The 27,879-nt window shown below is 41.9% G+C and overlaps 5 protein-coding genes across 8 annotated transcripts in view; 2 read left to right on the top strand and 3 right to left on the bottom strand.

Annotated features, from left to right (window-relative positions):
- Nucleotides 1-2,252, bottom strand: part of LOC117747554 (leukotriene B4 receptor 1-like) — an 8,426-nt gene extending 6,174 nt beyond the window's left edge. For both annotated transcript variants that reach the window (XM_034556885.1, XM_034556886.1), the window contains exon 1: nt 2,144-2,252. The gene's annotated coding sequence lies outside the window, so the exon portion shown is untranslated. The remainder of the gene's footprint in view (nt 1-2,143) is intronic.
- A 2,516-nt stretch (nt 2,253-4,768) lies between these two features.
- LOC117747487 (protein mono-ADP-ribosyltransferase PARP14-like) lies at nt 4,769-13,489 on the bottom strand. Its single transcript, XM_034556746.1, has 7 exons — nt 13,213-13,489; nt 12,725-12,843; nt 8,815-10,527; nt 8,208-8,444; nt 7,889-8,113; nt 7,256-7,325; nt 4,769-6,937 (listed from the first exon to the last, which is right to left on the bottom strand). The coding sequence occupies exons 1-7, from the start codon at nt 13,412-13,414 to the stop codon at nt 5,733-5,735; spliced, it is 3,771 nt and encodes a 1,256-aa protein (XP_034412637.1). The 5' UTR covers nt 13,415-13,489; the 3' UTR covers nt 4,769-5,732.
- On the bottom strand, nt 11,338-12,716 carry LOC117747557. 2 transcript variants are annotated; one of them, XM_034556891.1, is made up of 2 exons: nt 12,357-12,716; nt 11,338-12,272 (listed from the first exon to the last, which is right to left on the bottom strand). In XM_034556891.1, the coding sequence occupies exons 1-2, from the start codon at nt 12,565-12,567 to the stop codon at nt 11,422-11,424; spliced, it is 1,062 nt and encodes a 353-aa protein (XP_034412782.1). In that variant the 5' UTR covers nt 12,568-12,716; the 3' UTR covers nt 11,338-11,421. The 2 variants fall into 2 exon arrangements, with proteins under 2 accessions (XP_034412782.1, XP_034412781.1); XM_034556890.1 differs by having other exon boundaries at nt 11,338-12,552; nt 12,637-12,688.
- Nucleotides 13,490-13,821: 332 nt separating the features above from the next.
- On the top strand, nt 13,822-18,657 carry LOC117747523 (E3 ubiquitin-protein ligase Midline-1-like). Its single transcript, XM_034556827.1, has 7 exons — nt 13,822-14,134; nt 15,859-16,224; nt 16,365-16,460; nt 16,713-16,946; nt 17,147-17,312; nt 17,397-17,453; nt 17,571-18,657. Exons 1-7 carry the CDS (start codon nt 13,853-13,855, stop codon nt 18,146-18,148), a joined length of 1,779 nt encoding a protein of 592 aa, XP_034412718.1. The 5' UTR covers nt 13,822-13,852; the 3' UTR covers nt 18,149-18,657.
- A 2,633-nt stretch (nt 18,658-21,290) lies between these two features.
- LOC117747566 (GTPase IMAP family member 7-like) lies at nt 21,291-25,481 on the top strand. 2 transcript variants are annotated; one of them, XM_034556916.1, is made up of 3 exons: nt 21,291-21,381; nt 23,199-23,243; nt 23,676-25,481. In XM_034556916.1, the coding sequence occupies exons 1-3, from the start codon at nt 21,375-21,377 to the stop codon at nt 24,530-24,532; spliced, it is 909 nt and encodes a 302-aa protein (XP_034412807.1). In that variant the 5' UTR covers nt 21,291-21,374; the 3' UTR covers nt 24,533-25,481. The 2 variants fall into 2 exon arrangements, with proteins under 2 accessions (XP_034412807.1, XP_034412808.1); XM_034556917.1 differs by lacking the exon at nt 23,199-23,243.
- The last annotated feature ends 2,398 nt before the right edge of the window (nt 25,482-27,879 follow it).

Raw genomic sequence — 27,879 nt, 5'->3', positions numbered from 1 at the left:
CAGGCCGCCAGTCCATCGAGGGCACATGTAGGGACATACAACCATTCACTCTCACATTCACACCTATGGGACATTTAGAGATCAATTAACCTGCAGCATGTCTTTGGACTGTGGGAGGAAGCCGGAGAGCCCGGAGAGAACCCACGCTGCCACGGGGAGAACATGCAAACTCCACACAGAAGGACCGCTCCGACCGGGAATCGAACCCGCGGCCCTCTTGCTGTGAGGCGACAGTGCTAGCCACTACACCACCGTGCAACAAGAATCAAGCAAGTACAATTTCTTCAATAAAGTTAAACTACAACGTGCTATCGGTAAGGGACATTTAAGTGCTACTAAAGTGTTAAACTACAAAGTGCCATCAGTAAGAGACATGTAAGTGCTACTAAAGTGTTAAACTACAAAGTGCTATCAGTAAGATACATTTAAGTGCTACTAAAGTTTTAAACTACAAAGTGCCATCAGTAAGAGACATTTAAGTGCTACTAAAGTGTTAAACTACAAAGTGCTATCAGTAAGATACATTTAAGTGCTACAAAGTGTTACACTACAAAGTGCCATCAGTAAGAGACATTTAAGTGCTACTAAAGTTTTAAACTACAAAGTGCCATCAGTAAGAGACATTTAAGTGCTACTAAAGTGTTAAACTACAAAGTGCTATCAGTAAGATACATTTAAGTGCTACAAAGTGTTACACTACAAAGTGCTATCAGTAAGAGACATTTAAGTGCTACTAAAGTTTTAAACTACAAAGTGCTATCAGTAAGAGACATTTAAGTGCTACTAAAGTGTTAAACTACAAAGTGCTATCAGTAAGAGACATTTAAGTGCTACTAAAGTGTTAAACTACAAAGTGCTATCAGTAAGATACATTTAAGTGCTACAAAGTGTTACACTACAAAGTGCTATCAGTAAGAGACATTTAAGTGCTACTAAAGTTTTAAACTACAAAGTGCCATCAGTAAGAGACATGTAAGTGCTACTAAAGTGTTAAACTACAAAGTGCCATCAGTAAGAGCCATTTAAGTGCTACTAAAGTGTTAAACTACAAAGTGCTATCAGTAAGAGACATTTAAGTGCTACTAAAGTGTTAAACTACAAAGTGCTATCAGTAAGAGCCATTCAAGTGCTACTAAAGTGTTAAACTACAAAGTGCTATCAGTAAGAGACATCTAAGTGCTACCAGAGTGCTACTACGGCTCTACCTTCCCTATTCAAGGTATAGTCGAAAAAGATGCATTAAATAAATGTGGTTGATAACGCTCGTCATCGTGGACGCCGACGCCTCGCTGCTCCAACGGCCCAGAAACACGAAACTCTTTTGTCCAAAATCAACAGGAAATTAAAAGCTTTGAATTTAATAAACCACGTTAAAAAAATCTGCACAAACGTGCTTTAGTGAGATTTAAAAAAAAAAATCAGCTTAATAGTTAAATTAGCAAATAAAAACACCTATATGCAAAAATAAAAAAGCAATCATAATTATTGTTATAAGTATTACAATTAATTGCCTCGACACCTCTGTCCAATACATAATAATTGTGGCCATTTTTTCATTACCAACAATTAAACGTCGACATTTCCAGGAATACACGAGTACAAGTTTATACATTTCTTGAAATACATATCATATTTCACGCCGATTAATGAGCAGGCTTCAGAGGAAGAGAGACAAACAGATGTAAACACATGCCGGTGTTTACAGAGAGCCGGTCAGACCACATTGGCCATGTTGCGCAACACCTCTCCAATGAGAAGCTATTAGCTGTTTGGTGTCTTTGTCATATTCAATACTTTCTGTTTATTCCTTTGGTTTTGTCACCATGACGGTATTCAAAGTGTGCGTTCTCTTTCATATCCTGTGCACAAACCATATGACAGACCATAACCGTGCGCAGAAGGTGTGTTTGTATCGTTTGACTCATGCACACACACACACACACCTTCTAAAACAAAACTCACCTGTTTTGCCTCCAAAGAAACACACATACATACATTGTTCACATATTTAACAAATCACAACTGCCAGCTGAACCTGACGACAATATCTAAAAAAAAAAAAAACACACAGCAACAAACTGCGTAAACAAAAACAAGTTGTTTACGCAGCGATGCTGAGTGAAACAACACGAGTGGGACTCACCTCAAGGTAAAGCTGGAAGGAAGAAGACGGCTGTGATGTGGAGCTTTCTTCCTTTTCTTTCTCAACCTGACCTCTCCCCCCTTCAACAACCACTCTCTCTCTCTCTCTCTCTCCCTCTCTCTCCCTCTCTCTCTCCCTCTCTCTCTGTGATTGATTTGTCATGCTGTAACACGTAGTGTAGTGAGGGGAAGGTGTGTCCCCGTTACCTGGCGGTCTGTCAACACTTCACAGGAATGCGTCTGTCAGAGTCGACTTGGAGGGTTCGTCCACTTGTTCCTGGTTTCAAAAAACACACTAAACACACTCATATTCACACAAAACACACTCATATTCACACAAAACACTCTCATATTCATACAAAACACTCTCATATTCACACAAAACACACTCATATTCACACAAAACACTCATATTCATACAAAACACTCTCATATTCATACAAAAACACTCTCATATTCATACAAAACACTCATATTCATACAAAACACACTCATATTCACACAAAACACTCATATTCATACAAAACACTCTCATATTCATACAAAAACACTCTCATATTCATACAAAACACTCATATTCATACAAAACACTCTCATATTCATACAAAACACTCTCATATTCACACAAAACACTCATATTCATACAAAACACTCTCATATTCATACAAAACACTCTCATATTCACACAAAACACACTCATATTCACACAAAACACTCTCATATTCATACAAAACACTCTCATATTCATACAAAAACACTCATATTCATACAAAAACACTCTCATATTCATACAAAACACTCATATTCATACAAAACACTCTCATATTCATACAAAAACACTCTCATATTCATACAAAACACTCATATTCATACAAAACACTCTCATATTCACACAAAACACTCATATTCATACAAAACACTCTCATATTCATACAAAAACACTCTCATATTCATACAAAACACACTCATATTCATACAAAACACACTCATATTCATACAAAACACTCATATTCACACAAAACACTCTCATATTCACACATAACACTCTCATATTCATACAAAACACACTCATATTCATACAAAACACTCTCATATTCATACAAAACACTCTCATATTCATACAAAACACACTCATATTCATACAAAACACTCTCATATTCATACAAAACACTCTCATATTCATACAAAACACTCATATTCACACAAAACACTCTCATATTCATACAAAACACTCTCATATTCATACAAAACACTCTCATATTCATACAAAACACACTCATATTCATACAAAACACTCTCATATTCATACAAAACACTCTCATATTCATGCATGTGTACAGATGTGTGTGTGGTCGTGTGATGTACACACACACACACACACACACACACACACACACACAGCCTGGCTATCGATAAGAGAACATGAAACACAGCAAAGTATTGCTGAATGCAAGAGAATGCTCTTATGGATTGATCTTTGGTACTCGTACACATCACGTCACGAGCCAACGATTAAAAACACAAAATAATATCAAGATCAGATTATTTGTGGCGACTTCTGGGTCACGAGCCCGAAGGATCCCGAAGGATCCAGAAGAATCCAGAAGGATCCCAGGAGGATCCCGAAGGATCCCGAAGGATCCCGAAGGCCCCGATAGAGAACAGAGAGAAGACTCCATTGTAAGAGCTGTTCAAATAAAGAAGGGCTCGGCGTGAAGAAAGAGATCTGAGATAAAACACGGTCAGTCACAGTGTGTCTTTGGGGCTGGACTCCAGTGGAAACGGAAACACAGATACACACGTCACAAGCCGAGGTGAAGCTCGTCGGGTTTTTATCCTGACGTGAATATCACATTCGACAAGAGCAGTCGTGAATTAACTTGGGGTACCGATTTTTAATATTTCCACAAGATTGAGTTGGATCAATGCATTTGAGTTCATCCCTGCAGGTCTATGCGCTTGACAATTATTATGTGTATATTATTCTGTATAGTGATTAACAAATATCAACTAGCAAAAGTATCTTATCTGTACAATTTCGATACGTTTAACCCAAAACAAATCATAAAAAGCTAAAAAATAAAGAAGTGCACGAGTACGGCACACTTACCAGGAAACTGTGTTTCAAGTCTGTGAGCTCGGACACTTTTCAGGCCCGACTGCGAGAACATCCAGGAAAATATGTGTCAATATTATATATATATATATATATATATATATATATATATATATATATATGCAAAATATGTCAAGGCTTGTCAGAAAAGCTTTTAAATGACAAAACCACTTGATGTGGTTAAACAAAGCTGTTGTCTTGCGTTAGGGAGCCCCCTGTTGGCCAGAGGTTGTAAAACTCTGGCTGTTTAAATCCAGGCTGAAAACAGTTCTATTTGACAACTGAAAGTATTTTATCGCTTTTAATATAATTAATTAATGATTATTTTTTATGTTTTTATGGAATGATTTCATTTGTCTTTTTGTAATTGTATGTAGCTGTAAAGCACTTTGAATTGCCTCGTGTATGAATTGTGCTCTATAAATAAACGTGCCTTGCCTTGGTGCAGGGTGATCTAGACAGACCGCCAGTCGCACAGTAAATAACTAAATGGACAAGTGAGAAAACGGGTTTGCAATCAGTGCTTTTATTGTTGAAATACAGATTTTTTTTGGTAACAAATAATGAAAAAAATACAGAGAATCAGGTCAGTGGAAACTAGTCGATTATGATCCAACATGTAAAGTTATGGAGATAATCAAACATTGTAAATGGATTTGATCATGTATATACTCATGCAAGGCACTGTTTTTATATTCACGAAGGAGGTTTGACTCTTTAAAATAAAGCATGTCTCCACCTTTTTCCAGAATCACTAATTAATTAATTAATTAACTTGTTTTGATTAATCAGTGGTTCTCAGCCGCGAACAGGGTTTCCTTCATTTAAACTGCAATCAATCCACTTTAGTTATAAACGGGGTTTCCCTTCATCCACTTTGTAATAAACAGGGTTTCCCTTCATCCACTTTAGTTATAAACAGGGTTTCCCTTCACCCACTTTGTAATAAACAGGGTTTCCCTTCACCCACTTTGTAATAAACAGGGTTTCCCTTCACCCACTTTGTAATAAACAGGGTTTCCCTTCACCCACTTTGTAATAAAAAGGGTTTCCCTTCACCCACTTTGTAATAAACAGGGTTTCCCTTCATCCACTTTTGTTATAAACAGGGTTTCCCTTCATCCACTTTATAATAAAAAGGGTTTCCCTTCACCCACTTTGTAATAAACAGGGTTTCCCTTCATCCACTTTTGTTATAAACAGGGTTTCCCTTCACCCACTTTATAATAAAAAGGGTTTCCCTTCATCCACTTTTGTTATAAACAGGTTTTCCCTTCATTTAAACCTGCACCGATCCACTTTTGTTATATGAAATATTGATTAATTGTCCACTCGACCACGAAACCCACAAAGAATGATCACCCGACCCTGGACTTCCCCCTGGCTCTATACGGAGCATTGGTGGAGACAAAGACCGAAATAAAAAGGGATGTACGTGGTATAAACGTGGTCCGGGTGGCCAAAAGCAACAACTCTACTTGAGCCATCGAAGAGCAATGGATTTCAATGTGTTAGATTTTTCGAAGACAGCACTTGTTGCCATCTCTACTGCCTCCCATGGCGTGTCTGCATCCTCGGCTGCCTCGTTACCAATAACGCCGCCTAGGATTCCTCCGGTTGCAGCGAAGGCGGCGGCGGTCACTCCCAACACCACTCCACCGACTGCTTCTCCTCCTCCTGCTGCTGCTGCCATCATTGCAGCGCCTCCTCCTCCTGCTGCTGCTGCCATTGCAGCGCCTTCTCCTGCTGCTGCTGCTGCCATTGCAGCGCCTCCTCCTCCTCCTCCTGCCATTGCAGCGCCATCTATTTCTCGGACACTCTTCGCCAGCGTCAGCAACTTTGCAACGTTTTGCAGAGCCGTGATGGCTACTCCAACCATCACCGCCAAGCCGAGGAACGCTCCCAACACGACTCCTGTTCCTGTTCCTGCCAGTTGGATCAACAACCTGTTAGACACTCTTTTCTTTGCCCGTTTTCGGATCTCTTCCTGCGGCACGTCTCCCGACGTATTCTTTCTGATGTCCTCTTCCTCGGCCTGTATTTGTTTCTCCACTACTGGAAACATCTCGTTTGTGTAGTGGCCTCCATTGTTTTCCATCAGCAGCTTATCTGTTGTCTTGAGGAGCTCCTCCACCTGGACCTGGTTGCTCCTGTATTCTTCCTGCTGGTTGTTCTTCCAGTATTTATTATCAACGACGTGGCAGCGGCCGCCGCACTTCTTCACCAGGTCCCTCAGATCCTTGTTCTCTCTGCAAAACTCCTCGATGGTCTGTCCTTCAGGGAGCTGCTCGCCATGTGTGAAGACGATCACGGCATATTTTAAAACCTCTTCAGAGAAGTATTGGCATATTTTAGTGATGACAGCCTGCTCCTGCTTTGTGAATCTCTCCACTTTGAGCACGATGAGAAAGACATGAGGCCCAGGAGCGCACTCTGTGATGCAGTCCACTATGGCCGACTTCAGGTCCTCCTCAGGCCTGCTGGTGTCAAAGAAGCCAGGAGTGTCGATCAGGGTGATGCTTCGTCCGTTGACAGATTTGGTTTCAGCTTGACATTCGTTTGTTACAGAGTTGGCAGATTGGTGTGTTTTGAACAGCTGCTCTCCAAATATGGTGTTCGCTAGGTTGCTTTTCCCAAATCCAGTTTTTCCCAGCAGGACGATCCTCCTCGGAGTCGACGCTAGAGGAGAATAACGACTCTGTTTTAGTAACATTTGTCTCTTGCTTGTTTATCAATCACCCACCCAGTGTTACCTTGAATTTACCAAGAAAACTGAGAAAGGTCCTGATGAATTGAAGGAAAAAGGGGGGCAGCGTTTTACAACAGCAGATATGTCCAATATCCACAATGCACATACAATACATCCTAGTCTGAATAAGTAATGAATGGACTTAAAAACACTTCTCCACTGATGCTTTCCTCACACTAATGCTCCATTTAGTTACCATCAAAGACAAATAGTCAAATGGGTTCCCGTCATATATTATCTATACCCACCTTGGTCTGGTTGGGGAACACCTTTTGTGAATCCTTTGGTTTGGAAAGCTTCCTGGACACACCTGAAGGCCTGCAGAGACAAGGAAAGGGTTTAATACCAAGCAAATACTCCTATGATGTTTTAAAACACAACTGTTTATACTAGTTTATTACGTGAACAATCAACTGTAAGATTTACATGTAATCATATTGCAATCTTGGAACCCAATGGCTATTGGGTCTGAAGACGATTTAGCCGCTGGGGGCCAACGGACAATATTCTGCCGGTTCCGGTGTAGCCGGCGAATAAAGACTTCCTCTTCTTTTCTCTCGTCATCGTTTACAATAAGCAACGTGAGACGTGAGAAAGAAGGAGTTGGTGTTTAGAGATGACGTCTGCGCCTGTAGTAGCCATTTTCTATGCTCATAAAAGGCTAATAAAAAGTGAAATTGCATTCATATGCATTTGTGTGAGATTCACAATTGTGTGAGATTTCTAATGTTGTATAATACCGTTATTTTTGACAAAAGATTAATTTCACTTAATATCATTAGCCCTGGTATTTTAACCTCTTTTTTGCACTCGAAATACATCAAAATGTTGGAGTTCCATCGTAAGTAGTCTGTGTTTACGGCACAATGCATTCCCATCACCTCGCTGGACGTTTCGTCATCGGGGTGGATGACGACGCGGAGCAGGAATGGGGTTCTGCTGGCTCGGTTCTGTTCAAACGCATGAACTCCCTCCAGGAGAACCCTGGCAACCACGCTGTCGGGAAAGCCCAGGGCAACCCCGGCACCGAGTACAGGGAGAGCAACTGATCCAAACCCTTTGTGCTCGCAGGAGGTGAGGGTGTTGTTGATGGCCAGTCTCAGAACCTGGAAAGTGTCAGGAATACATTATTTTTATCTTCGACAATAGAAATACTGCATTAAAAAGGTGCAGAGAACAGAAAACGCTCCACTGTTGCACCTGAACTGCAGCTCCATCTGGTTCTTCATCCCAGGGAATGAGGTCGAGGAAGAACACGGCATTAGATGGGAGTGTGTGCAAGCCCTTCACCAGGACTGCGTCACCAGGCACAATTTGTTTTCTTGCTTTCTTTCTAAACTTTTCTGTCAGCTGCGATCCAACCACTTCATACAAAGTGTTTCCAATCCGGGTGGAGACGGGATCCTGGCCAACCATGGGCAAAACCAGGGCATCCACCTAGGAGAGAGAGCAGGAGATGTGGTGGGCGTCGAACAGCATTTCATGTAAATTATCTTGCGTGCAAATTCCCTCGATTTATTGCTCATGGGGTTTGCTTACGATGAATGAGCTGACACCCACGGAACAAAAGAAAAGAAGTCAAAGAAGAAAAATACACAAAGTGCAGATGGGAGGTTTTCCCCACTTTTCCTGGATCATTTCACAGAAACTCTGGTTTTGCATTTTGGCCATCGATAAGCAAAGCCCTATACTATAATAATAATAATAATACATCGAACACACAAAGACGCTTAAATGCCAAGGACTTGTGTATCCTAAAAATGTGTTTCTCTTACTCTCCAATGAGCAAGTTTAATACATTTCTCACCTGCTGGGTCTCTATGGTTCCCTGAATGATCTCCACATGGACACCATCTTTAGGAGCTCCGCCAGTGGCTCCTCTTTGGATCCCCGGATCTCTTGGTGCGTCGTTTCCGCTGCTTTTCCCTTGGAGAAGCCGGTCACATGCTTCCTGCATGGCCCTCACCACCTCTCCTCTGTTATCAATCAGGATGACTCTGCTCAGACTTCGCCCTCCCTGACTGCCAAACTTCTTTACAGCGGTTACAATCGCGTCAGAGCACACGGCGACAGGAACACCATACACACCTGAGCTGATACAGGGCAAGGCTATCGACTGGAACTCCATCATCTCTGCTAAATTCAGAGCAGACTGTACAGCTTTTTCCAGTAAGATCTTCTCTCTGCCACCTGCTTGTCCTCCTACAGGCCCAACAGCATGCAGCAGTTTCTTGCACTTTAAGTTCCCCCCTGTGGTCACTACCACATCACCTGTAGCAACCTTTCCAGTCTGCTTAACTAGCGCTCTGCTCTCCTTCTGCACCTGAGGGCCGCCTGCTTTACTCAGTGCAGCAGCGACCCCACCACAGTGGTCCAGATCTTCGTTGGCAGCGTTCACCAGGGCATCAGCTTCCTGTTTGGTGATGTCACCCTGACACACCAGCACCTGGAACCCATCACGGAGGCTGTAGCTAGCAACCGTTGCGTTTACTTCACTCAAACTTAAGGACGCCACATCACGCGCAACATTTGGGAAAGCATCATTCCCAGTGGGACTTTGGGAATCTCTTACTGGCCCTAACTCGTCAGTGGTGACTCTATCCTCAAGATAGGAGTCCAGAAATAGACCTAGCCAGTGTCTGACCTCAGCCACTTTTCCAGATGGACCTTCCAGCACCACCAAGGAACCAGAGGAAGATGTTTTGGGATGGAAGGTAACCCCGGAATAGTCAAAACCATACAGCTGCAGCAATTCTGGCAACGCTTGTGCTAACTCTGTGAAAGGCAGATGGACAATGCTTTGAACAGTTGACTTGTCCAAAATAAACTGGATGACAAATTCATTCAGCTCTTCCACCTCTTTGGCGTGGCCCAGTAGGCATACCGTGCTGTCTGTGCCAAACACAACCTGAGCCCTGTATTGGCCTTGGTTCATCTCACTTGTCTTGGACTTTAGCTTTTCCCTGAGATCAGATGGCACAGAGGAGCAGTTAGGGACATAAATCTTGACTTCCTTGATCTCACCTTGCAGTGCCTTTACAGTTGCATCAAGATCATCAGTGGAAAGAGATACGAAACGTACCTCTGTGTCTCGCAACTCTATTTCCACCTTGCCCCCAACCCCTAAAAAGTCCCCTAGAACCCCTGGACCACCGTAGGCCTTTCTCAAGAAGGCCAAAGAATGTAGGCTCATGTCAGAAACGGTCCTTTCTAACACAGCATTCTCCTGCTCAGAGATAAAATCTTCAGCCTTGAGAATCTCCTCCGCAGAACCTTCCAAGACTAACTGACCTGCAGCTCCCTGCACAACCTTCACTCCTGGAAAATCTTGTAGCAAACTGCGCTCCATGTCTTTCCAGAGGAGGCGGAGCTTGGCCTCGCCGAGTCGATGAATACTTGTTTGCTTCTCCTTCACAGCCTTTGGGCACTCCTTTAGATAACGTAGGAGGGGAGACTTGAGTTGTAGTTCATGTTCTTCACCACTTGGTGAAGGAGTTGAGGTAGGAATGCATTGTGGGCTCTGGGTTCAAAAGAGACATCCAAATAAAGATAACAGTTAACTGCTGCCCTGTACATAAATTGTTAAATAAAAGCTCTAACTATGCACAGTGAAATGGAAATATATTTCCTTGAATACACAACATCAGGTCTAGTGGGTGGAAGTATAAAGGTGGTTTGCATTCAGACACTAAACACTTCTCTTCCACATTTCAGAGGGAAGTATTGTTCTTTTTACCTTTAGTTACCTTTTCTGTACAGGCCGATGAGATACAAAGCATGTTAGTCGATTGATTTAAATTCACTTCATAATTGTATTACATGCAATGTGTGTTTAATTGTGAAACCTCCAGATCACAGAAACTCTTTGATCTTAAAAAAGGTTAAAAAGAGTCCTGCATTCAAAACCTTAGTCAAGTATGTTATTATCAGCTAAATGTACTAATAGTACTAAAAGCAAAAAGTACCCTGTAGTCAAATGTTCCCTTTCAGTGTTTTACTATTATATCTGATGTTTCAGGATATATAGTATTGCTGTATTTATGTGTATGTTGCATGCTTTAAGTCTTTAACTTTAGAATTTCTGAGATGTAATGGAGTAAAAAGTACAACATGTATTCTGAGATAGTGAAGTAAAAAGTACAATATTTACCTCTGAGATGTAGTACAGTAAAAAGTACAATATTTACCTCTGAGATGTAGTACAATAAAAAGTACAATATGTACCTCTGAGATGTAGTACAGTAAAAGTACCTCTGATATGTAGTACAGTAAGAAGTACCTCTGAGATGTAGTACAGTAAAAAGTACAATATGTACCTCTGAGATGTAGTACAGTAAAAAGTACCTCTGAGATGTAGTACAGTAAAAAGTACAATATGTACCTCTGAGATGTAGTACAGTAAAGAGTACAATATTTACTTCTGAGATAGTGAAGTAAAGAGTACAATATTTATGTACTGGAGTAAAATAGTACAATATAACCTGTGATATGAACATAGTACAATATAACCTGTGATATGTACATAGTACAATATAACCTGTGATATGTACATAGTACAATATAACCTGTGAGATGAACATAGTACAATATAACCCGTGATATGTACATAGTACAATATAACCTGTGATATGTACATAGTACAATATAACCTGTGATATGAACATAGTACAATATAACCTGTGATATGTACATAGTACAATATAACCTGTGATATGAACATAGTACAATATAACCTGTGATATGAACATAGTACAATATAACCTGTGATATGTACATATAATAATATAACCCTTGATATGAACATAGTACAATATAACCTGTGATATGTACATAGTACAATATAACCTGTGATATGTACATAGTACAATATAACCTGTGATATGAACATAGTATAATATAACCCTTGATATGTACATAGTACAATATAACCTGTGATATGAACATAGTATAATATAACCTGTGATATGAACATAGTACAATATAACCTGTGATATGAACATAGTATAATACAACCCTTGATATGTACGTAGTACAATATAACCTGTGATATGTACATAGTACAATATAACCTGTGAGATGAACATAGTACAATATAACCCGTGATATGTACATAGTACAATATAACCTGTGATATGTACATAGTACAATATAACCTGTGATATGAACATAGTACAATATAACCTGTGATATGTACATAGTACAATATAACCTGTGATATGTACATAGTACAATATAACCTGTGATATGAACATAGTATAATATAACCTGTGATATGAACATAGTACAATATAACCTGTGAGATGTACATAGTATAATACAACCCGTGATATGTACGTAGTACAATATAACCTGTGATATGAACATAGTACAATATAACCTGTGATATGAACATAGTATAATATAACCTGTGATATGTACATAGTATAATATAACCTGTGATATGAACATAGTATAATATAACCTGTGATATGAACATAGTATAATATAACCTGTGATATGAACATAGTACAATATAACCTGTGATATGAACATAGTATAATATAACCTGTGATATGTACATAGTATAATATAACCTGTGATATGAACATAGTACAATATAACCTGTGATATGAACATAGTATAATATAACCTGTGAGATGTACAATACAAAAAAAAGAAAAGTACAAGTGATGTGAACGCGCTGGTAAAAGGTCGCGCGGACCTCTCGCTGAGCCAACCTGTAATGGAGCTGCAGCCCGGCGGCCCGGAGAGGAGGGCCGAGGTCCTCTGCTGCCTCGGACCGACAACACCACGCCGTCCACCACATGCTCACACCTCTGAAGGACCGCCTGTTGGTCTAGAACACCACAACAACAACAACAACAACAACAACTTGTATTAGTTGAGACTCTCTTTCTCTGTTTTTCTGTCACTTATAGAAAAATAAAGTGTTGCTGTAGGGCGACACTTCAATGTAACACATTGATATGTCTCGGATATATTTATTTGTCTTTAGCCTTCAAAGACAACATCGATTTTTAAGTTTCACTTTCTCCGGAAAAGGCGTCGCAGGTGTTTCTGTGTTGGATAACAATGTTCAGGTCAAATCCGTGTTAAACATTTAAAAGTAATATTACTTCTTTAAGCGGCATTGGTCTACACAGACGGTGTATTATGATTAAAAACACGACTTGGTAATAGGTGCGTGTGTCGCGGCCTCGCGCACCTTGTCGGTGCGTGAACGCCACGCAGTAGGTGCGATCCATGACCCTCCGGAGCTCTCCGCAGTCTCCTCCGCCCGATCTGCGCCGGACCCGGAAATATCTTTCTATTCTCTTCTGCTCGTGCGCCCCGAGCACCCCGAGGCACTCGAAGAAAATGGGGTGCCGGTAGGTGTCACCCACGGGGTGCCGGTAGGTGTCACCCATTAGTGCAGCTCCACCGGGAGAGACGGGTTCTAAGAGGTGTCCCCCAAACGTCACGCGCGTCCGACGCGAGAGAACAGTCCCACTTTTCTTTTTGACAGAAAGTGGGCGGGCCCAGTCGCCGTTGTATCTCTTTGGTGACATCTAATTGGTTGGTTACAATCCTCGTCTTTGGATTGGCTGGAGATCAAACCGGACAGCTTCTTCTGATTTATTAAAATTACTTAGTAATGTAAGTGTAATGCAAATAATATATATATAATTAATAAAAATATCTAAATATTTATATTATTTATAAATGTATATATTTATATATTTATATATTTATATATTTATATATTTATATATTTATATATTTATATATTTATAAATAAAAGCCCCGCCTCCTCAAAGTTTCTGAGGAGAAACGAAACCGACGGTTTCTTGCACGTGAATCTAGAAATGGCGGAGCAGCAGCCGGTGCGCGGTGTGGACGTGGACGTGGACCTGGACCTGGACCTGGACCTGGACCTGGACCTGGACCAGAACCAGTTCTGCTGTTCCGTGTGTCTGGACCTGCTGAGGGAACCCGTCACCATCCCCTGTGGACACAGTTACTGCAGACGCTGTGTCGGGGGTTGCTGGGACCAGCAGGAGGCGGAGGGGGGTCAGTCCAGCTGTCCTCAGTGCAGAGAGACCTTCAGTCCGAGGCCGCTCCTCAAGAGGAACACCCTGCTGGCTGAGGTGACGAGTCCGGACACACTTTTTAATTAGCTTTAAATAAGGTATGTGAGCAAATACAAGCTTAAGATATGTTTACGTTTTGTTCTACGAAATACAAAATATCTTAGTAAATATTCGTCTTGTGAGCCAATTCACTTTTGTGAGGATTGTGAACAAACACAACAAACTCATTTAATTGCATTATTTCTTGTGAAATAATTTATTATCTGCAGTAATTTAAAATCCGATAGGCTTGGCTGTTCAGGGGAGCTGGAGTGGTTCTATGATCATAGATTCATCTTTTTATGACACCATGTCGCCATTTTGGCTCATAACACCTGAAGTTATTTAGTTTTATTGCTTATGCTGTGCCTATGAACCAGACACGCCTACTTCTATTCAAACAGTTTCCATTTTAGATTTAAGATTTTTTTCAAACCACCCTACAAACAAATTTTATTAAATATGTATTAATAATAAATTTTTTGATGATTCAATGCAAAAATAGTATCAAACACACATTTCTACTTTGATATTTAACATGTATTCCAACACTGACATAATAAGGACATCTTATTCATACAATTCAGTATATTAATATATATATATATATATATATCATATAATCATATGATATATAAATACCATCTAATGTAAATATACAATATACATATCATGAATATATTATAATAAAATATAAATAGTGTATAATATAAATCCACCTCATTGTGTTTCTTCACCTCGCTCATTATTGGAGTTATATCATCTAAAGTTATGAAAAGCTTTTTGATATCTCATTGTACTAAGAACATATGGACCAATAAACCTCTTAGGGGCGTGTCTTGTTTGCCAATGCTCATAACTACAACACTATTGGGACTAATCACTTGAAACTTGCAGGATATGTGCACATTGCATCCTGTAATGTAAAAAAGAACTTGTGCGATTTGAACACTAGGGGGCGCTACAAAAATGTGCAGAATTTGGACGTTTTTCGCTTGTTTTTGTCACTTTTCGCCATTATACATTTAAGGTTTTCTCCCACAAAAATGATCCGATCGACTTCATTCTTGTTTCCAGGAGGATCTGAAGGCCTTGAAGATGATTAGTTAGAGAAATAGTGACTTTTCACCGCATTTCACTTGTCGTTATGTGGACCCCAATAAACGCCCACTTCCTGTGTTTTCTTATGTTATAAACTGTTGCTTTAACTGATCCAATCCTTCCAAAAATAATCATGCATGATGCCAGTCAAGGCCTGAACACATTTACATGAAGAAACATTCGAAATTATTAGGAATACCTACTAAAAAATGACAAGTTTTATACAATAATGTGAACGCATCATTCGCCCTGTGACCCAGAGACCCATATTCAAATCTAAGCCAGGGCTGATTTTTGCATTACTTTTTTTTTACATTTAACGTGGTCTACACTTCACGTAGAGACACGTGGTGCATGTATCTGTTCACGTTCTCAAAACGCCCCCTACTGGCCAAAACAAAGGAGCCTAAAATGCATCAGATTCACATGTAATTTACACAACGTGGTCTACACTTCACGTAGAGACACGTGGTGCATGTATATGTTCACATTCTCAAAGTGCCACCTAGTGGCTCAACTGGACTTGCTCAAATCTGCCCCAAACTGGTCGTGCTTGTTACATGTCACGGCCTGAGAATATCGACAAGTCTAATTTCAGTCAGAGCGCCACCTACTGACTCAACTTTCCCCGTCACGCACAGGTGGTGGAGAAGCTGAAGAAGAGCAGCACCCAGCAGCCCCCTCCTCCTCCAGCCTGCGGCCCAGAAGATGTCGTCTGTGACTTCTGCTGTGGGACCAGACGGACCAAAGCCACCACGTCTTGCCTGACGTGCTTGGCGTCCTACTGTGCGGCTCACCTCGAGCCTCACCACAGGGTCCCCGTGTTGAAGAAGCACCAGCTGGTCTCGGCTACGATCCCGCTGCAGGAGAAGATGTGCGAGAAGCACAACAAGCTGATGGAGGTCTACTGTCGGTCGGACAGGAAGTGTATCTGCTATCTGTGCATTATAGATGAGCACAAGAGCCACAATACGGTGTCTTCTGCATCGGAGAGGGCCGAGGAACAGGTAGAGGCAAAAACACATGAAAGATCTGTTGGTTACTGCTGTGTGATAGTCAGATCTGTATGACGACTCAGTTTTGATTGAAAACACAGAATAATTTCATTAACAAATCGTTTTGCTGTGACGACAACGTTTTCTTGCAGAAACAGCTGATTGTCAGTCAAAAGAAAGTCCAGCAGAGATTCCAGGAGAGAGAAAAGGAGCTGAATGGGCTGCTGCAGGCTCTGGAGGATTTCAAGGTGGACATTAGACTTGAGTATTTACACCTGAGTTGTATTGAGCACTATAGAAGAAGTCTTGTCTGGGTTCTGACCTCTGACCCGGTGTTTTTGAGGCTACAATATGTGGGCGGAGCCTTTCATTTCCTTGCCATGAACAACCACTCTAGATTAAAGTGTTAAAACATTGAATCAATCTATCATTAAATAAGATGTATAAAAACTCAATCACTGTTTTAAAGGAAGGATCGTTGTCTTCGTGTTCACAAACAGACCTCTACCCAGCCTGCAATGGAGACCTGTGATAAGATCTTTGAAGAGATGATCTGCTCGGTGAAGAAAAAGCGCCATTTGGCGAAGCAGCTGATCGGCGCCCAGAAAGCGAGTGCAGCCGCTCGGGCTGAGGAGCTGCAGCTGCAGCTGGAGGAGGAGATCAGCAAGATGAAGGGGAGAGACGCGGAACTGGAACAGCTGTCTCATACGGAAGACCACATCCATTTCATTCAGGTACCACTCAGCTCTTTAATTAGTGAGAACAAAGCACAGCTGAATACGTTGCTCAAGAGGGACATCTGCTGGCCAAATGTGGCAGTGCAACATGAAGCTGATAGATGGATCGATACTTTATTAATTTTGCAAGGGAACATTTGAGACCTTTCAGCTATGTATTTTTTCTTCGGGTCTCCGACTCGTTGCTTCCCCTCCAGAGCTTCCAGTCCCTCTCCACCTTCTGTGAATCTCCAGACTTGCCTCCTGTTTCTGTTTTTTATCCTCAACGCTCAACGTTCAAGCCTTTGACCGACTGCGTGTCTAAGCTGAGGGATGACATGGAGCGCCTCCTGAAGGACACGTGGCCCGGGATCCTTAACACGGGTACCTTCCATAAATATATGAATCCGGATATTGAAGAGGTTTCATTCAGGTCCAGTTATATTTAGGTATTTGTTTTTCTCTCAGTGTCTAATATAGATGTTGTGCCACCTGCGCCAAAGACCAGAGAGGACTTTTTACGCTGTGAGTGAAACATTTACCTCGACGCAGTTCCACATTACACCGGTGCATTAATGATGAACTGAATTATTGCTGATGTTGCCTTTTTAAAATTCTTTTCCTGCTTTGTTCTTCCGTCAGATTGCCGTCCTCTCACCCTGGATGAGAACGACGTCTCCCAATATTTGACCATTTCAGAAGAACACCGACGGGTGACGAGTAACTACTGTCCGGTAGATACACGTCTGAATTATAATAATGGTTATGGTAGACATGAATACTCTCGCCCCCCTCCCCAGCAGAAGATGGGGCAGGTGTGGTGCAGGGAGGGTTTGTCAGAGCGGTGTTACTGGGAGGTCAGCTGGAGCGGTGCTACTTGGTCTGTGGCCGTGTTCTACAAAGACGGCAGCAGAACAAAGGACCTAGAGTTTGGAACCGACAACAAGTCGTGGAGTTTCTTGTGCTCCCCAAACGGTTCCACTTTCCGCCACAACAACGGAAGCAAAGCGGTGTCCGGCCCTCGGTCCTCCAGCGTCGGAGTGTACCTGGATTATAAATTAGGTACTCTGTCCTTTTATAACGTCTCCGACCCGATGACTCTGCTCCACAAAGAACACATCAAGTTCACTGAGCCTCTCTATCCCGGCTTTGAGCTTAAGAATACTGGATCCCAGTACGATCTCACCAGATATTATGCAGAACTGATGAAGTTATGGTGAACACATTTATATTGGGGGTGGTTAATGTGCTACTGTTGATCGGGCAGTAGCTGTCTGTCCAATACACACCACATGGTGAAGGAGAGGATGTGATTTTAACTCTAAAATAACTGTTGAATCCGGTCTGGCCCTTAAGGTCCTGCAGCCGGTCAAAAGGCAGAACAAGTTTATATATATATTTGTTTTGTGAAGGGGTGAAAGATTCAATGATAAGTTGGAAACCAGGATTTAGCGATTGGTTCAGTGGGGAAATAATTACACATTTTGGAAAGATGAAAGTGATTAATAATCAAAAAATTAATTATTTTACACTTTCCATGTTTGTTTGTTTATTCTTTGATGTGTTTTTGTATTTTGCTTTGCTTATATTCTTTTTCTACACATCACTGTTCATTTCATACTCATATATACCGCATAACTCTGCATGTAACTGCTTATTGTACTTTTGCATTTCGTTGTCTCGCTATTATACTGTTTAATGACAATAAAGTTCAATGTAATCTAATCCAACCTTTTTCTTTTCAATCTCTTTTTGTTATTACAATACAATAATTTTACATAATGTGGAGAATTTTAGTGTCCCTGAACAATTCCTAAAATTTAAAGCCCTACTTTTCTTGTAAAACATGTCATTATTATAAGTTATCATAATTTATTTAGCAGCATGGCTAACACCATATTTGGAGAGCAGCTGTTCAACATCGGACACACTCTCAGCTCTGAAACAAGAAGATGTCAAGCAGTAACTAAACCTGTCAATGGAGGAGACGTCACTTTGATTGACAGTCCTGATCTGATCGATCTGAGGAGGAGCTGAAGGCTGAAATATTGAGATCCATCACAGAGTTCGCTCCTGGGCCTCATGCCTTTCTCATTGTGCCTTTCTCCTGCCTCTTCTCACAATTACAATTACGCAGCTGTGCGTAAAGCCGTCATGGATCGTCTGGTTCCGCGAGGCCACGCTGGGGCCCGAGGACCGACCCTTTTGCGTACGCGCACCAGCTGAAAGACACCGCTACCAGATAGCTACAGCCCGGGAGCCCAGGAGGGGCCCAGGCAGCAGTGGAGGAGGTCGTCTTGGAGCAGTTCATGGGGGGGCTGTTGGCCAGAACATCGGAACACGCCGCTGGATGCCGCCATAACTTTGGCGGGGGTCACCTGGCGTTGGCTGCGGCTCGTCCGACGCCCGCCCTGCGGAAGAGGCTCCTGACGCGACCCATACCGGCCCCGCGGTCAGCACCTTCCCCCGGTTCCCCAATCCTCTGACCCCAGCAAACGCCGGCACCCTTCCCAACCCACAGGGGGTCCCTCAAACATTAGGGCAGGAGTATTGGACGTCCGGAGGGAGTGGGCCAGCTCTAAACTCCTCGCCAAGTGGCAAGGGCCCTTTGTGGTCACACAGCGAGTGAGGGATGTTGACTATGAGGTTGTGCGTTCTGACAGCGGCGGGGGCTACACAGCTCTACCACCTCAACCTCCTAAAGGCATGTAAAGAGGCGGAGTCTGTTTCTCTGTTGTCTCCGGTATATGAGAGAGCAGCTGGGGCCTGATGTCCTAAAATCCACCAATCCGGCCTCGCTCCTTTGTGAAGACCATCCCTCCGGGACCCAGAGAACAGATATTGCCCAGTTGCAAGAGCAGTTTTCTGACGTGTTCTCTCTCCGTACAAACCTCATCATGCACCAGATTGAGACTCTCCGGGCATGACGGTGCGGTTACGGCCCTACAGGTTACCTGAACCGCAAAGAAAAGTGGTTCAGAGGGAATTGGCTGCTATGCTGGAGATGGGGGTAATAGAAGAGTCCAACAGTGCCTGGTGTAGCCCCATCGTTCTTGTCGTCAAGAAGGATGGATCTATACGGTTCTGCCTGGACTATCGCAGGGTGAATGATGTGTCACGGTTCGATGCTTACCCAATGCCCCGGGTCGACGAACTCCTGGACCGGCTGGGCACTGCGTGTTTCTTTACGACCCCGGATTTAACAAAGGGCTACTGGCAGTTTCCTCTGTCGCCAGAGTCCAAGGAAAAGACGGCCTTCTCCACTCCGTTTGGTTTGTACCAATTCACCACGCTTCCCTTTGGGTTGTTTGGGGCCCCAGCCACGTTTCAACGCCTCGTGGACCGGGTGCTGCGTCCGCACGCTGCATATGCTGCCGCCTACTTGGATGATGTGATCATCCACAGCACCACCTGGGCGGAGCGGGTGGGCGCGGTGCTGGAGTCCCTGAGGCAGGCGGGGCTCACTGCCAACCCAGGGAAGTGTGCAGTTGGACGGAGGGAGGTACAGTATCTGGGGTATCACTTGGGCAGTGGGCAGGGACCCCTCAGGTGGACAAAACAACACTAGTCCCAGGGGGAAACTAAGGATAGCATATTGTAAATTATATATACCAAAATAAAAGAGAAAATAATATGAAAATGGGATGGATTAGTAATAACTTAAATTCAGTAATATTTGCAATTAACGCCCCCCCAAGCAGGCTGAGACCGTCTTGCGTGTAGATTTTGTGGTACGTTCCTTACTGAGGTCAGAGGTCACTGAACAAGCCTTCTTCCAGTGCCTTATCTAGTTTGAGGTTCACCAGCTAACAACAGATACAAGACAAAGAGACAACACTTTTAACAGCAATCATGGATACAATCTTAATTAAAAATCAAACTAGTTTCTACTGTTGTTTGTATTTCTGTCTCCTGTTGAAACATTGTTCACTGTTTCCTGTAACAGAGCAAAACATTGAAATAAGATAATCCTTTATTAGTCCCGCAGTTGGGAAATGTACAGCAGCAAAGGGGTAAAGTGCACACTAAAGACATAGTCATCAATGGTGATATAGATAATAAACAACTAAAACAGTAAAACAAATGTAAATAATCTACACTAACTGAATATTATATAAACACAGGCAGAATGCATGTTCACAGTGTATTAATATTGTATTAATATTGCACAGGTTGGAGTGTTTTTTAAATGTTTCATAAACTATGCACAACATCATTTAGTTCAACAATAGTTGTGGTTCTTTGTGTATTTTAATGCATCACCACCACAAATATGAAAATGTTATTTGAATAAATAAAGTTGTTACTTGGTAAAGTACACTACCCTCCCCCAACCCACACACACACACAGGCGCGCGCATTACGCCCTTACAGTAAGTGAAAGTGAAACTTAAGGAGCAGCAGAGGACCACAGGAGGAAAAACACGCAGGACGTCGACTACAAACATGGGCAGTAAGTTAAAGTTACTTCTTCTAGTTGTTGTTATTATTTATTAATTCTTTATAACGTAACGCATTATGAAAAGTTATAAACTAATTATGTAATTCCTGTCGTACTTGTTGCAGATATGGAAGAGTGTCTAAAAACATGTTTTGGTTTCTTCGTAAAAGAAAAATAATTGTTTATAGACGTGAAACTTTACGGAATGATCACAAGTAGAAGAGTTCATGTTTGTTAACGGAGAGAGAGAGAGAAAGAGAGAGAGAGAGAAAGAGAGAGAGAGAGAGAGAGAGAGAGAGAAAGAGAGAGAGAGAGAGCGATGGTCGAGCGAGGTAGAGAGTGAGTGAGAGAGGGAGCGTCATCACTGGCTGTGGGCCCGTAGTCAGAGAAACAAGCTAATCAAACGAGCTGCAGCTGGTCTCAGAACAGCGGTTTTAAACCGGAAGCTGCTTCCTTCAGAGTCTCTTCCGGTGTTCATGACCGGGTCCGTTGCTTTCTGAGAGGAGGAGACCTCTGCGGAGAATTCGGCTCCCGGTAAAAACCTCCTTAACGAGGAACACTGAAGGAATCCGAACCGGGAGAAGTTGACCGCGGTGGTGGGGAAGACTACAACTCCCATGATCCCACGCTGCTTCATGACGTCACCAAACTCCACCTGTTATTGAGACCTCAAGCAGCAGAAAGCTTTATATTGTACGTTTAGAGGATTAGAGGACACTAACATATGAGTTTGTCCTACAAAAAGATGGAAAATAGTCATGTTGAATATTATTATATATAAAATATATTATAAGTTAAAATAAAACCGTTTCTGGGAGGAGGTCATACACTTGACCTTTGTCAGGGTCGCGTGCTCTCTTTAAGCAGGTGACTGTACTGTGCCAAAGAGTATTAATGTTGTTTTCATGAGTCACATTATTAAAGTTAATCTTAACTTAATATCATAACAATCATTTAATAGGATCACAGTAATAGTTTTGAATCAGGACCTCCAGTATTTGGATCAAGTAGCTATAGGTGAAAACTGAGGAGCGTCAAATCTTGTGAGCTGAAGCTATTATTTCAATGTGTCACATACACATTTATTATGAATTAAGGTGGCTTCACCACGATAGATGAACTTATATTGTGAACAGGGATTTTCACTTTTAGAATACTTTATTTATATTTGTATATATATTTATAATGTTCTTGATGCTCGTTGGGCTTTTTTAACCTTTTAAACCCCGCGGCCCGAATTGGTGGCTGATTTACACATTATAGTTAAACTGTGTAAAACATTACAATAAACATGAGCACATATATTGATGTTATACATCAAATTAAACAATAGAACTTGGGAAGAATCAGTAAGCCATTTCCACACAACTCAGACACAAACTGAAAGAATTGTGAAAATATCATAATCATTTTGTCAGGAGTCAGCCCACTCAGCACGTTTCTGGAACTAGCATCCCGTAGCTCGGTGCTATCAGAAAAAGCCAGATAGCGAAAAGCAAGAAGATTCAACACAGATTCTAAATATCTTTTCTAAATCCTTCTGCACCAAAGCATCTCTGAGATATGAGCCAAAGAGCACAGCAACATGAATCGCTTTAGTCACAAATGTTGCTTATCTTTGGCTTTTAAAAAAAAAAAAAAAAAAAAAAAAATGTTTCTTCTTCTAATGAACAAAGACTGCTGTATTTGGATGTATTGAACACCATAAGTAATATACAAGTGAAATATATGGTTTGGTACATGAGAAAATTCAAATTGCCCAAATACCCATTCCGCCTAATTAATCTGTACTAAAACCTCTAACTTTGTTCTGCTTTACTTTTTCAAAGTCAAACATTCCAGAGAGACTGGTCCCATAGTGTGCTGTGATCCGAGTGAGTTTAACCCTTTGCTCTACATCCTTCCAAGAGATAATCATCCTGAAAGTGCTTTTTATTTTTTAGGCAAACCTGGAAATTCAACTTTAGCTGTCTTTCATCTTTATTTACTCTTAACCAGTAACACATATAATAATATTTACACATCTGAACAAAAGCATACATGGGTTGCCTTTATTATAACACCAACATTATTCAAATATCCTTTGTGGTTGCAGAGATACACCTTTTTAGTTTGGGTATGTTATTTTGAGCAGAAACCTAGAAAATAGGTCGGTGTTTAAAAGTTTAAAGTGTTGACACTATTCTTCATTCTCTTATTATGCTGATGCAGCTATTTAATATGTACCAACGGACTTCTGACCAACAAAGTTTTGTTTTTATTATGACAAATGTTCAGTATTATTGATGGACATTATTCTCTTTCAGTGTCAAACAGCACGAGAATGGTCATCCTGGGAAAAACTGGAGTTGGGAAAAGCAGCCTGACTAACACCATATTTGGAGAGCAGCTGGTCAAGATCGGACACACTCTCAGCTCTGAAACAAGATCATGTCAAGCAGTAACTAAACCTGTCAATGGAAGAGACGTCACTTTGATTGACAGTCCTGGTTTCTTTGACACAGATCGATCTGAGAAGGAGATGAAGGTTGAAATAGTGAGGTGCATCACAGAGTGCGCTCCTGGGCCTCATGCCTTTCTCATTGTGCTCAAAGTGGAGAGATTCACCGAGCACGAGCAGGCTGTCATCACTAAAATAAAAAAAATGTTTTCTGAAGAATTTTTCCAGTATGCGACAGTCCTCTTTACTCATGGTGACCAGCTCCCTGAAGGAGAGACCATTGAGGACTGTATCAAAGATAATGTGCCTGTGAGGGATCTGGTTGCAAAGTGTGGAGGCCGCTGCTACGTCGTTGATAATAAATACTGGAAGAACAACCAGCAGGAAGAATACAGGAACAACCAGGTCCAGGTGAAGGAGCTCCTCAAGACAATAGATCAGATGGTGGAGGCAAACGGAGGAAGATGCTACACCAATGAGATGCTACAAGCAGTGCAGGAAAGAATAATACAGGAGGAGCAACTCATTAGACAGTCATCAGGAAACATGTCAGAGGGAGAGATCAGAGAGGAGGCTAAAAACAGAACAGTTCAGTGGCTTGGTATCTGTTTGGCAGCTGTTACATCAGTTGTATTGTTCGGAGCTTTTTTTGGCCTCGGAGCGAGTCTCAGTGTAGTTGTCTCAGCTATACAGGCATTGGTTACCCTCAACATAAAGGCATGAGGTGCAACAGGTGTAAGAGCAACTACTGGTGCAAAGTCATAATTGCATGTACACATGACATCTATTGACATCTATTCATCTGTCCATCCGGTGAAAGGGATCCTCCTCTGTTGCTCTCCTGAAGGTTTCTTCCCTTTTTTCCCTGTGAAAGTTTTTTTTTTTTTTTCCTGATCCGATGTGAGGTCAAAGGTCAGGGATGTCGTATGTGTACAGATTGTAAAGCCCAAATTTGTAATTTGTGATATTGGGCTTTACGAAATGAATTGAATTGTAGTGGTGCTGCAGGACATTGTGCAGCTGAGGGAGCAGACACACTATTGGAAGAGAGGGCAGCGAAGGTCGTCATTGATGGAAGCAAATCTACTGCGGACCAAGTAAAACATAGTTTGAGTTAAACCATAGAGTTTAAACCTGTAATGAGCAAAAACTCTTGAAGGGTTAGTTAAAAAGTTTCCCAATATATTACAATATTAATATAAACAATATTTAACCACTGAGATTATTATGTTTAATCATAAGTAATATGTTTGATGTGTTATAGTGTAAATTACTTATTCATAAGATTCATCGTCATTTAAGTTTTATTCTCTTTGATGAATTACGATTTCTTTCTTTTTATTGAGTGTTTTGGTCTCATCACTGTTTTCTTCACATATAATCTCATATTATTTAGTGTAAATTGAATGATGGCATCCTTAATTATGTTTTTCTTTCATGTATCAATATGTAATCACATGTTCTTTGTTGACTGAATGGTGAGAAGAAGTAAATAAGTGAACTCTTGGTTCACCTCATCATCTTGAAAGTCTTATTGGAAATGTAAACTTTGACATTTTGTCTTTTCTTTTACTTAATTGTTTACATCATTGATATTTATAACCATTTATCTTCTTTTATTGCACAAAAACAACAAATAAAACTGGTTTGTATTCTGTACATTCCAACCAAAGTCCAGACTCCATCTCCTGGTCTCCTTAAGGAGAGAGCTCCTCCCCTGGAGAGGCTGACAGGAACCGATGGGACGTTTATCTGAATAACAAACCTGCTACAAGCTGACGTTAAAATGGTGTTCAGTACGAAGCGATTCACTAACTTGGCTGTCTCAGATTGTTTCTGACGCTCTGCTGGTTTGTCGTGCATGATGTTGCATCGTGCATTACAACGGAGCCCATTGCAGAGCAACGACCACGGAGACAGAACAGTCTGCGGGGTTCACTGCTCAAGTCTGCAGGGGCCCAGCAGAGGGCGCTCATGATACACAACACTAGTCTCAGTGGGAAACAAAAATTCACATTCATATTTGCAATTAACACCCCTCTAAGCAGGCTGAGACGGTCTTAAGTGTAGATTTTGGTGTACATTCGTTACTGAAAAGATTTGTCTACCAGGACGTCTCGGGAAATTCTGCATTCAATGAATTAAGGTTTAACAATATTTAATGGGAAAATGTATGCAGAATTTGATATAAACAGGAATCTGCCTACCTTATGTTTTAGTCGGCCGACTGTTTGGAGAAGCGTGGAGTTTCTCGGGAGATCCTTGGAGCCGGTATCACGTCGGGGTCACCAACTGAAAAGATTCGACTACCGGGACGTCTCCGGCTCAAGGAAATTCAGAATTCAATTCATCCATCCATCCATCCATTTTCAATACCGCTTATCCTCATTAGGGTCGCGGGGGCGCTGGAGCCTATCCCAGCTGACATAGGGCGAAGGCAGGGGACACCCTGGACAGGCCGCCAGTCCATCGAGGGCACATGTAGGGACATACAACCATTCACTCTCACATTCACACCTATGGGCAATTTAGAGATCAATTAACCTGCAGCATGTCTTTGGACTGTGGGAGGAAGCCGGAGAGCCCAGAGAGAACCCACGCTGCCACGGGGAGAACATGCAAACTCCACACAGAAGGACCGCTCCGACCGGGGATTGAACCCACGGCCCTCTTGCTGTGAGGCGACAGTGCTAACCACTACACCACCGTGCAGCCCAGAATTCAATTCAATTCAATTTACAGTTTAACAATATTTAATGGCAAAAGTTGATAGACAATTAACGTTCACGATCGTGAAGCCGGAATGAGACCAACGGCCACAGTCCAATACAGCTCCTGTGTATTAGTCTCTCTGTCTGTCTGGCTCAACCCGAAAAGAATTCTTCCCCAGTACAAATTCTGCTTTATTTAGTAACCAGTCACTACTCTAACACTAAGTTAGTAGTTGGCGGATTCAAATGATGCAACAATTCGGTTGGCTTAAAGCCAATTCAAGATGACGGGTGCGAGTTTCCTGGTTCCAGACCGGTGATAAGATCAATAGGTTTTTAAAAGAAAACTCGGTTCACATATCTAACCTGAAAACACAGACAACACACATGAGATCCCAATGTCAGAAATGTGTTATGGCTGATGGGTTTAGAAAAGCTACTCCTGACCAATTTAGGATCCCATGTAAGGACCTTGGAGTCCATTTCAGCACCAACATAGCAGGTCTTTTTCCTCAGAGAACAAAAGCAGGACTCAAGTATTTCTTGATCATAGCAGATAATGGCTCAAGTTACAAACATGTGTAACCATTAACAGTAGCTACGGGCAGAAAAGTAGCCGTATGTATGGGAGGGGACCTTAGTCTTGGGCCCGGGACGAAATCCATGAGGATGGACAACGGCACCCATTTCAAAAAACGTTGGGTTGACGAGGTTCTCACTGATCACTCGGTACAACAAATCTGGTCCGTGCCTTACGCACATCATACAAACGGGGTGGCGGGTAGGGCTGCAAATGGAGTAGATCATAAAAAACGCTCCTCTAGACTGGAATGAATCGTTGGTCAAAGAAGTGTGGAGGCCGCTGCCTTGTTGTTGATAATAAATACTGGAAGAACAACCAGCAGGAAGAATACAGGAACAACCAGGTCCAGGTGAAGGAGCTCCTCAAGACAATAGATCAGATGGTGGAGGCAAACAAAGGAAGATGCTACACCAATGAGATGCTACAAGCAGTGCAGGAAAGGATAATGGAGGAGGAGCAACTCATCAGAGGGAGAGATCAAACAGGAGCATTTGATTGGTTTTCAATCTTTTGGAAAGCTTTTCAGCAGTTACTTTGTTCTGAGCTCTTTTTGGTATCGCGATTGCCGAGCACTTTTTTCCGCTTCATATAAATATGTCTGTAGACAGAGCTCCTAATGGTGTTTTATTAACATAGTTTGAGAACAAAGGCCACAACCCAACATCAGCCAATCATCCGAGCCCTTTTTAAGCACATCGAACCCGTTCACTCCCTCTTCGACTCAGTTCTCTCTCACTCTTCTTTATGGAGCCATCTTTTTGGGACTCGGCACCGCC

The sequence above is a fragment of the Cyclopterus lumpus genome, chromosome 18 (assembly GCF_009769545.1).
Source record: "Cyclopterus lumpus isolate fCycLum1 chromosome 18, fCycLum1.pri, whole genome shotgun sequence".
In the NCBI taxonomy this organism is placed as follows: domain Eukaryota; kingdom Metazoa; phylum Chordata; class Actinopteri; order Perciformes; family Cyclopteridae; genus Cyclopterus; species Cyclopterus lumpus.
Note: the sequence above shows the minus strand (reverse complement) of the source record. Positions and strands in the feature narration are given on the sequence as shown.

What these genes read in the sequence shown, in the direction of transcription:
- LOC117747566 (XM_034556916.1), top strand. An exon ending in CATAGTGTGCTGTGATCCGA is followed by an intron (nt 23,244 to 23,675) that starts GTGAGTTTAACC and finishes ATTCTCTTTCAG; the next exon opens with TGTCAAACAGCACGAGAATG.
- LOC117747523 (XM_034556827.1), top strand. Translation starts at nt 13,853, where the DNA reads ATGGCGGAGCAGCAGCCGGTGCGCGGTGTGGACGTGGACGTGGACCTG. An exon ending in AGGCTCTGGAGGATTTCAAG is followed by an intron (nt 16,461 to 16,712) that starts GTGGACATTAGA and finishes GTTCACAAACAG; the next exon opens with ACCTCTACCCAGCCTGCAAT. An exon ending in CAGAGAGGACTTTTTACGCT is followed by an intron (nt 17,454 to 17,570) that starts GTGAGTGAAACA and finishes TTCTTCCGTCAG; the next exon opens with ATTGCCGTCCTCTCACCCTG.
- LOC117747487 (XM_034556746.1), bottom strand. Translation starts at nt 13,414, where the DNA reads ATGGGTGACACCTACCGGCACCCCGTGGGTGACACCTACCGGCACCCC. An exon ending in GGCGTTCACGCACCGACAAG is followed by an intron (nt 12,844 to 13,212) that starts GTGCGCGAGGCC and finishes GTGGTGTTCTAG; the next exon opens with ACCAACAGGCGGTCCTTCAG. An exon ending in GGGCTGCAGCTCCATTACAG is followed by an intron (nt 10,528 to 12,724) that starts GTTGGCTCAGCG and finishes TTTTGAACCCAG; the next exon opens with AGCCCACAATGCATTCCTAC.
- LOC117747557 (XM_034556891.1), bottom strand. Translation starts at nt 12,567, where the DNA reads ATGTACATATCACAGGTTATATTATACTATGTTCATATCACAGGTTAT. An exon ending in GTACTATGTTCATATCACAG is followed by an intron (nt 12,273 to 12,356) that starts GTTATATTGTAC and finishes TTCATATCACAG; the next exon opens with GTTATATTATACTATGTTCA.